Consider the following 10,678-nt stretch of genomic DNA (forward strand, 5'->3'; position numbering starts at 1 on the left):
CCAACAGGCTCAATAAACTGATTAGAAAGACTGATTCTGTTATAGGAGTCAAACTGGACAAACTGGAGGCTGTGGTTGAACAAAGGGCCCTACGGAAAATGCTGACAATTTTGGAAAACGTCTCTCACCCTCTGCACGCCACCTTGGCTGAACAGAGGAGCACTTTTAGTAATAGACTAAGACAACTGTGCTGCTCCAAAGAACACTATATGAGGTCATTCTTACCCTCAGCTACAGGGCTCTATAATGAGTCAACCTACAGCCAGGGAAGTGATGACCCCCTCCTGTTAGACTGTTTAAGGTAACATATTTATTATTCTTTCTTACTTCCTTTCTAATATTTGTATAGCTGTGCACTTGTAATGCTACTGTGACACAGTAATTTCTTTTGGGATCAATAAAGTATCTATCTATCTATTACTTAATTAGACCCTCATATCAACTAAATTGGACCGACATGGAGGACATCTAGGTAGTTGACTATGGGTGAAAATGCCTTGTTAATGAAAGAGGTCAGAGGAGAACGGCCAAACGAGTTCAAGCTGACAGGAAGGCGACAGTAGCACAAATAACCACGCATTTCAGCCGTGGTGCGAAGAAGAACATCTCTGAGGTTCTGAATAAAGCGGCCACTGTGTGTATAACTTTATTGCCACACAGCCAGGCAATCGTTATTTCCAACATAAAAGAATCTAATGACCATCACTTGATTTTCAATGCTCAGCCCTCCAGCATTAACACATGGGTTAAGGGGAAAAACACACTGCTACAATTCAGCATATTCACAAGACTGTGTGGCTACAAAAACTGTTCAGAGGCTGGATATGCTGCAATGCACTAAAGCAGCCTCCTGACTGATCATCATAATCATTCGTTCCTTCCCTAAAACCACAGTCCCAAGGGCTTTCTACATGGGCACAGTTGAGAGCATCCTGACTTGCTACATCACTGCCTGGCATGGCAACTGTACTTCCCTCAATCGCAGGACTCTGCAGAGAGTGGTGTGGACAGCCCAGCACATATGTGGATGTGAACTTCCCACTCTTCAGGACATTTACAGCGACAGGTGCGCAAAAAGGGATCATTGGGGACCCGAGCCACCCCAACCACAAGCACCAAACAGTGACAACCATATTGAAGATCAAGGACAGAAATTGCTAGGGAAAGCCACCATCTCCGGATCACAAATTACCTGGGATGGATACATCGGGAGACTTCCTTGGGAAAACTGGAAATCCAGTTCAACTCCAATATGGTTGCAGTTTCAACAAAAGGAAAATTGTGTTTCAAAAAGTTGACAGACCCTACATACTCAAGGGCAATAAATGGTGGTCCATGTCAACATCCCATAAAATGCATAAAACTGCAAGGTCTTTGCTTTGCTTTTAAGTGGCTGATAAGAATAGAAGACAGAAAAAAAGCTCGGATCAAAACAAAGTGAGTCCTGGTCAAACTTCATGGTGAGTCAGTTCTGCTTGGTGACAGGATGACGTAGTGGTTAGCATAACAGTGACTGGGAGATTTGCCATTCAATTCATGTGGCTGTCTGCAAGGAATTTGTACATTCTTGCCGTTTCCTCCAGGTGTTCTTGCTTCCTCCAATATTCCAAAGACGTACGAGTCAGGGTTAGTAACTTATGGGCATGCTACGTTGCTGCCGGAAGTATGACAACACTTGTGGACTGCCTCCAGAATATATTCGGACTGTGATGGTTTCTGACCCTAGTTTTTATATTATATATATATATATATGTACATAAGACTTTTGCAAATAAGTACTGTGTTTGTCAACGTGGAATGGAGAGAGAGTTTGTAAATCTGGTGTGAGCAAAGGATGTTGGGAATGGTGAGGGTGGAGTGCCACAGGAGGGGTATGGGACAGGTGGCAGTGAAGGAGTGCCAGGGGTGCAGACACTCCCAGCCCCGAGACACCAAACAAGGTCATTTGATTCCAAACAATTGGTTTATTGATCATTACAGAATGTCTCTCTGATGCTTCCCGCTCTCTCCCCTCTCCCTTCCCCTTTTCCCAAATGTGATTCCCCTCTCCTTGCCACCTTCCCATTCTCAATCCACAACAGAGACCCATGTCAGAATCAGGTTTATCATCACTCACATACGTCATGAGATTTCTTATTGTCCTTGTAGCAACAGTCCAATGCAATATATAAAATTACTATAGTACTGTACAAAAGTCTCAGACACCCTATCTATATGTGCCAAAGGCTTTTGCACAGTACTGTCATAATTTGTGACAGATAAAGATAATCTTTGAAAAGAAGCAACAAAGAATTCAAACACTGGCAGGCGTTAAGAAAGCCTAACAAAAAGCCTAAGAAACAAGGTGCTAGGTATTGAATGTCAATTTTAATCAGGAATAATGTGGATAGCAACCACTAATACAAGTGAGAAGCAGTCTTCAGAAAAATCTTCACAGCAAGAGAGCATTGGAAACTATCAAGGCTAGCTCTTCCATTGATACATGTACAAAGACCATTTAAAATCTTTGTACAAGTTTCAGTGAAAGAGACACTTATACAGTACAAGGATTATAAATAATCTGATATATGTACAAAGACCATTTTAACCATAATGAAACCAGACATTGGGTATGGAAGATTCTTGAAAAACAATAGTCCATGTTAATCAGCCGGCATTGAATCTCCGTGGATGAGATCAGGAAAGGGACTGAATGGCCGTGCTGTCATTTAGCACACAGCTAAAGGCATACTTAAAGGACAGCGGTTGTGGTGTATGTGGATTTTGATAAGGTTACTCATTCAGAAAGTCAGGATGCATGGGACACCTGGCTGCTTGGATACAGAACTGGCTCGTCCACAGGGGACAGAAGGTGGTTGTAGATGGAGCACATTCTGGCTGGAGGCTGGTGACCAGGGGTGTTCTGCAGGGATCTGTTCTCGGACTGCTGCTCTCTGTGATTATTTTACAAATGACTCGGACATGAAGTGGTAGGGTGGGTTAGTAAGTCTGCAGATGACACTAAGGTTGCTGGAGTTGTAAACAGTGTAGAAAGTTGTTGTAAGTTACAACAGGATACTGTCAGGATGCAGAACTGGGCTGAGAAGTGGCAGATGGAGTTCAGCCTGGAAAAGTGTGAACTAATTCACTTTGGAAAGTGGAATTTGAAGGCAGAATATAGGGTTAATGCCAGGATTCTTAGCAGTGTGGACTGCTTGTCTTCTTAACAAGCTTAACAAGCTTAACAACAGAGCTTTGCAGCATTCTACACTCTTAACACTTTAGGAACAGCTTCTTTCTCACCACCATCAGATATCTGAACAGACAATGAACCCAAGAACACTACCTCATTATAATTTTGCTCTATTTTTGGACTATTTATTTAACATATACATTCCTATAATATATAGTATATTGTACATCTTCCACTCTACTGGTCCCCCAAAACAACACATTTCACAACACATGGCAAAGATAATAAACCTGATTCTGATATAGGTTAGAATATTCTACATACAAGTAATGTGGAATCATAAAAAAAATCACTTATGTGCATTTGATGGCTACCTAAAGCAGTGTTTAGTTCCATCCTTTTAATTTACTACACAGTCTTCATGTGTTTTATTATTCAATTATGCATTTCCTTGGCTTGGCAAGGAACTCTGTGACCATGTCTCCTTCCTTGACTCATGGTGTATATATTGGCTTAGTTCTGTTTATGCATTGTTCTTTGCATTCTATTCCAAGTCATACAAGATGTCCTAAACGTCCTGTCAAACAATCTAAATCTTGACTTCATCTTCATTCTTTCAGTCCCACACCAGATCTGCTTGTTCCCTATGTCGTAATGGACTTGATTTGCAGCGTTAGAAAGCATCGGTTATTTGACGACATTCTAATTGCGTTGCAACTGACAATATTGTTTGCTTAGAAAACTACAATCCGAAGCATTGTTTCAAAGCTACACATTTACGTACGCTGGCTAGTTGCAACTTTAAATGAAGATAGGCATTTCTATTACACAGAAAAAAGGTGATGTTGTTCAATCTTGGATTTCAGCAATGTTTTCAAATATTATTTGCTGCTTCCATGCACCGTAGGAAATGCTGGTCAGCTCTTTTATTTTTCTCTGTAGCTTTTGGATTTAAATGCAAATCATATATAGATAGGTTTCAGAAAGCAAGCCACTCATTACCTAATGATAACAAGTCTATACCATTAAACAGCAGACCATAACAATCGCCTCAGCATTGGGCCTGAGCCAATACAAACACAAAACAGAACTCGAACCCACACGTCATGTCATTTATTGGTCTTTTCATTTTCTGGTGAATATAAGTTTGCATTAGTATTTCTATCATTGAGTATCTGAGGATGCTATTTTAAGAATTAAATTTTCTTCTTGAGGAAGCTTATTTATTTATTGAGATACTAAGCAGACTAGGCCTTTGCGGCCCTTCGAGCTGCACCACCCAGCCATTCCCCAATGTAATCCTAGCCTAATCGTGGGACTATTTACCATGACCAATTAACCTACAAATCGGTATGTCTTTGGGCTTTGTTGGAGGAAACCACAGCACCACTCAATCATGGTAAGAACGTACAAACTCCTTACAGGCAGCGGTGGGAATTGAACCCTGGTCGCCTGTACCGTAAAGTGTTGTGCTAACCATGTCACCAATTCAGTATGAACTTTTATCAGCCTCCTCGGCGGGTAGAAATTCTCTGGTCATGACTTTCAGGAAGGAAGGGAGGCGGGTGATTATACAACCGTCAGAAAGTCTGTGCCTCAGAGAAACCACCCCAAGACATGGGCTACATCAATTTCCATCAAAGAGTTGCAAGCTGAGGGTTCTCCAGCCTCCTACTTATGGTACGAACTGACCAAAGTGACTGGTGTTGCCCAGGCACGTGGGACTTGTATGGGGGAGGGGGTTGAGAGAGGGGGTGGGTGTGCACTGTTCAACTTTGGAAATAAATTGTTGAAATGGGGGGAAAAATCCAGCAAATACATAAACTTTTTATCTTAGAGTAAGTTAAACGAACAGCACAACATCATGGGCTATAGGGCCTGTACTGTGCCGTAATGTTCTAAGTTTTCTGTGCTTTTGAGACATTTGGCAGCTTCCTTAATTTCCCGCTTGGAATTGACATTGTTGAGAGTTAAATGTTAAAACCCTATCCAAGTGACAGTGATCATTTGTGCAGCCTCAGAAGTATAATTTCCTTATAACGCTATACAGAATTTCAGGGTGGGGTGAGGCATTCAAGAAGGTATTGATCCTAAATTTCCTTTGGTCTCATCCAGCGATGACCTTTAACTACATCCTAAGGCAGTGTTGCTGATATTTATCAATCACTCCTTAGGCTCAGCTGGAGGGAGCACTGTGATAGATCCCGGAGAAGACAATTACAGGAAGTATGTCAAGGACTTGGAGAGAGGGAAAAGGAGATTGAATAGAATAGTACCTGGGTGAGAATCTTTAGACAGAAGCCGATACAGCAGTGTTGTAATTTGAGTTACTTAAACAGAATAAGTAAACAAACCCATTCCACTGGCAGGAGGCTTTTCTAGCTAGAGGTAACTACCATGAGAAAGAGGAAGTATAAAAGACAGTGGGGTGCCATAATTAACACAGCACATATTTGTGTCATTCCTGCTTATCTGGACTTCTTTCTTTTCCAGCCCTCGATGTGCAAATTGTCCATTAGCCTCACCACTCTGTTCCACACCTCAAAACCTGTATCACTGGCCAAAATGTCGAAGATTTATATTTCTTACACCCACTTCCCACTGAAAATAACCAAGACGTGGTTCCTTCACCAGATTGGATCTCTACAGGAGGAAAACATACCAGACATCTTCCAAACTCAAGCTCCCCAAATGTTTGCATGCCAGAAGAGCCTTTTGCTGAAGAGCTCCTCACCCACAACCCGAGTCCAGACCTGTAACTTACATTAGAAAAGGAAAAGGGGGATAGAAATCTCCTCTTCCATCAGGCAGAAGATTTGAAAGCCTGAAAGTACATTCCACCAGGTTCAATGACAGCTTCTACCCTGCTGTAATAAGACAACTCAATGGTTCCATAGCACAATAGATGGAGTCATGAGTTTGCAACCTAACTCGTCATGATCTTGCACTTTATTGTTTACCTGCATTGTACCTTTTCTGTAGTTGTTACACTTTATTCTGCATTGTTACTGTTGTACCTTATTTTAGCACAGTGCACTGTGTAATGAGTTGATCTGTATGAACAGCAAGCTTTTCACTGCATCTCGGTACATGTGACAATAATAAACCAATACCAATACTAAAATGCTATTCTTACAAGCTAATAGAAAACTCCTAAAGGTCCTGGAGCTTTCAGTGAGTTGCTAATCAGGATGAACTTCCTATAACATGACCAATGTGCAGGAATGTTAATTTCCCAAACTCCAAAAGAGCTCAGGTGTGAATCCTTAAATGTTAGGGGTAACGATGTGTGCAAGCAATCACAAATATCAAGTCACACTTATTTTTGATGAATGATGAACGTTCATCTTCTTGTCCCTGTCAAATTGCCAGTTGGGTTGGATGGTCATTGGACAGTGGAACCAAGAATGGTGCACCACCTTCATATGCCACTACCCTCATGTTAATACTGTTGGTGCTCCAACATATCCATCCCAATGATACACCAGCTCTGTGATTAAAAAGGAAGTTTCATGACTTAATTATATAACGTGTTTTTAATTGCCAAAATGGCTTGACCCCTAATGTTCGTGTCGGCTGCTCTAACAATTTAATGTACTGTAATAGTCTCTTGAGTCGTACAAACCAACACCCAAGTGACTATTCTTCTGTTCCTGCAGGCTTCCAACCAGCATGGTAGCTTAGTGGTTAGCACAACACTTTACAGTGTAGGATTCAATTCCCACCGCTGCCTGTAAGGAGTGTGCACATTCTGCCCACGACCGCATGGGTTTCATCTGGGTGCTCCAGTTTCCTCCCACGGTGCAAAGACATCCCGGTTGATGGGTGAGTTGGTCACTGTAAATTGTCCCGTGATCAGGATTAAGTTTGGGGATTGCTGGGTGGGACGGCTCGAAGGGCCAGAAGGGCCTATTCTGTACTGTATCTCAATAAACAAATCAATCAATCATCGGAGTTGCATTCCTAGTTCATACTTACTATCTTTTCCCCTTGCTTTGGTATTACAATAATGAGATGGTGTTCTTCAAAATAAATAAGGATCTTTTCCCCTGAAAAAGCACATGTGAGTAACACTTTCTTTCTCTGCTGGTATTTCAGTTTTTACCCAGGACTTGGAATATAGTACGCCATATTTAAAACCGAGTGTTGATAGGTTTTCACTTTGACTTGGGTGACTGACTTCTTTTTAAACAAGTGTTCTATCATTGCACTTTGCTCACAGCAACCTCACTTCCAACTCCCAGCCTTTTTATGGAATCTCCCCTCCTCTGGAATTCCCCTCTCCACATTATTTTTCATTAAAAGTTTTCAAAAGAATCCAATAGGGTATTAAAGTAAGACAAAACTCGCCCCAAATGTTAGATCAAGTGTTTGCTATCTAAGAGGAAAGACATGGTGTCCCCCAGTATAAGCCATCCTTGGTGTTCTGAGGGGGGTGTGGGGAAGTAGCAATACAGCCAACGCTCACCTCGTAGGCATCAGGCATGTTGATGGTCTCCCCGTGCTCAGCCACATAGCCGATTATTCCTTTGCCCCAGGGCACCTGGACCTCGTTGGAGTTCTCCATGCTGGACGACGGCACCACCGTGGTGCCCGCGTGCACATCGAAGAGCTTGGAGACCAGCCTCTTCTTGTGGGCTGGACCCTCGACCAGGAAGAGGGAGCAGCGGTCAGCGTCCACCATGATGCACAGGTTGATGAGGATCTTGTAGCTGAGGCTGGTCAGATCCAGCTCGTTGGAGATGTCCTTGACTAGCTCCAGGAAGAACTGCCTCTCGTCGGCCTCCTTGAGCGAGCGCTTGTGGTGGCTGGCGGCCGAGGCGTGCTGCGGGGCACTGACCCGGGACTCGAGCAGGGCGCTGAGCAGGTGCGCGGGGGTGGGTGGCAGCGAGCTGGCCTTCCGCAGCAGCGCCCGCCTGCTGGGGCTGGGGTCCCGCTCGGAAGACCGCAGGAACACCAGCTCGTCCAGGGTGTGGTGGCAGGTCATGGCCCGGGAGCGGGCGAAGCTCCTCCGCAGTTCCTTCTGGCATGACCGGTGGAGAGTGGCTTCGGCCGGGCACGGGTGCTTCTCCTCGCCCGGCGGCCCGCCCCCCACCTGCCTAGCGCCCTTGTGCGCCTTCAGCCACTTGCTGACCGACTCGCGTTTGCCCTTCCTCAGCAGGTAGTCCTCGAAGAGGTCGGGATGTCGGTCTAGGAAAGCTTCCACCTGCGAGAAGTCGATGGCCGCCATGGTCGCGGGGGCTGAGGAAAGTTACCTGCTCTGTTCCGCTCTTAAAAGTTGTCAGCATCTCCGTATTCGCTGCCGGGACCTTCCTCCGTCCCAGCAGAGCGCCCAGCCCTCTGCGCTCTAGCGCCCGGTGCTCACCGCCCACTTTACCACTTGGGAAGCAGTCCCGGCGCCGCAGATTTATCAGGGGTCGAGAGGGAGGGAGGACTCCGCCCTCAGCCGAGAAGTGAGGTTATCCCTTCCCTTCTGCTCCATCCCATCACTTCAGTCTCCTCCTTGCGAGGAAGCGCTGTAACGTGGTGTCCCGGGCAGTGCTGCAGAAACACTGCGCGCTCGGAACACAGAGGCTCCACGAGCGAGCCGGTCTGTGCCGCTATTTAACTGGCGGGAGCGTGATCAATCTTTCACTAACTAACTGACGGCTGCAAAGTTTGTCAAGTGACGGATTCTACCGCCGTTTAAAACCCGTGATTCATCCCGTCTAAACTGAGGATTTTAAATATTTATTTTAAATTTTCCCGAAACCACGATATGGAACAGAGGATATCGGCCACTTCGAAATATCCAAAGAATAAATTATTCTTCGAATAAATATCTTAATTTCATTTGATGTTTTAATTTATTTATTAGTCCGATTATTAGGACTTTTAAAATATTTTAAGTCACATTTTATTAAAAAATCTGGAATTAATGCAGCTCTTTCGTCGGAAATGGACAGTGGGGTCACTTTATCTGACAGCAGTCGAGTTTTTCATCCAAATCAAAAAGTGGCCCGGAAAGAGTGGGAAATTAGCCGCGCCAATGGTCGCCGTCCACCTTGACGTACACAGCACACACAATTGATAGCCGCTTTGAGCTGTTGGGTGCTCTACTCCGCAGCTGACAATGTCCCCCGACTCCAGCAGCCTGTTATTAATAGGCGCGATCCAGGTTGCCATTAGATACAGTTTTTTGACGTCAATCCCGTTATAGTGGGTCAGGAAAGCAGAGCACCTGCCTGTCGCTCAGCGAAATAAGGTTCATGGAACCGCCGCCTCTTGGAGTGGACTCGTTCCATCCCTCCCGAGGGTGAGGAGAGGGTAGAAGTGGAGGTCACTTGTCTCAGCGCAGCTCGGCTGGGGCAGATGTAGATCGCTGGACCGGGAGACTGGGGAGTTGCCAGTGGCATGGGAAGCATGAATCCTTCCCACATTCGGTTTTAAAAAGCAACCACTTCGGGACCATTAAAAACGACACGAATTACTATTGATTTTCTTCCATTGCTCGAATACTGGGCCAATTCCCCGATTGACCACAACTTAAATGCTGTCAAGAACTTCAGTAAGTCCCCCTTCTCTGTATTAAAAGGGCTCCTCTCTCTAAAGACTTGACTTAATTTCTTTCCTTACACCTAATTAAACTATTTTAATTGAATGCCTTCAAGTCGCATAACTTTAAAATCTGTTTGACCGATGAATGGAATCCCACTCTGCGTTACTTCTTCTGGGGATAAGCTCCCACTACCTAAAAGTTCTCCTCACGGCATGGGCCTCAAATAGCCTCTGACAACCAAGTCCAATTCCTGGCCTTCTCGTGTGGCTTAGCCTCTAAGCCCGGCGGAATCGTTTCTACTGACAGGAGAAGGGGTGAAGATGGGTCCTGGTGTCTTAAAACCAGTGCTTCGGGTAGGTGGAGCTCGTCAGCCTGGGAAGGCAGTCCATCTAAGAGAGGGAAAACTCTGATTTCAAAACTCCGCTGCCTTGCGGCCATACCCACTCATGGGAAAGGCTTCGGGAGTAAACCCTGAGGACAAATCTGGAGCTGGAGTTCCTAAGGCAGTCCGACGTTGCCTTCAACCTCGTTCTGGCAACTCCTGCGACGACACTGGCACCAAGCTGTATCGGCCCTTGCCCTTCCCTTGGACAACGCCGGTGTCATGGAGGGGGGAGACTTGCAGCATGGGCAACTGCCAGTCTTCCATACAACCTTGCCCTGGAGAAACTGAAGCAAGACTTTCCAGGCGCAGATCCATGGTCTCGGGAGACTAACGGATGCCATCCACTGCGTCAATGTAAATAGACGCAGAACTTCAATCTGAAAAACGAGTTATGGTTTCTCTGTGAGGTCAATGCGTGGATTAGCTATTTAATACAGATACATAAATTTTACCAGTAGCGATGTACGTATTGGAAAATTGGTTTACGCTCACCTTTTTAGATCACACTTTGACCATTGTGTTCAGTTCTGGTCGCCTCATTATGGGAAGGACGTAGAAGTCTTAGGGAGTGTGCAGAAGAGAT

The 10,678-nt window shown here is 44.9% G+C and overlaps 1 protein-coding gene across 2 annotated transcripts in view; it reads right to left on the bottom strand.

Moving 5' to 3' along the window:
* The window catches only part of LOC140212309 (dual 3',5'-cyclic-AMP and -GMP phosphodiesterase 11A-like), a 251,055-nt gene extending 242,653 nt beyond the window's left edge, over window positions 1-8,402 (bottom strand). For both annotated transcript variants that reach the window (XM_072283012.1, XM_072283011.1), the window contains exon 1: window positions 7,641-8,402. In XM_072283012.1, the coding sequence (XP_072139113.1) occupies window positions 7,641-8,402 (762 nt within the window). The remainder of the gene's footprint in view (window positions 1-7,640) is intronic.
* Window positions 8,403-10,678: the final 2,276 nt, after the last annotated feature.

The sequence above is a fragment of the Mobula birostris genome, chromosome 19 (assembly GCF_030028105.1).
Source record: "Mobula birostris isolate sMobBir1 chromosome 19, sMobBir1.hap1, whole genome shotgun sequence".
Classification (NCBI taxonomy): Eukaryota; Metazoa; Chordata; class Chondrichthyes; order Myliobatiformes; family Myliobatidae; genus Mobula; species Mobula birostris.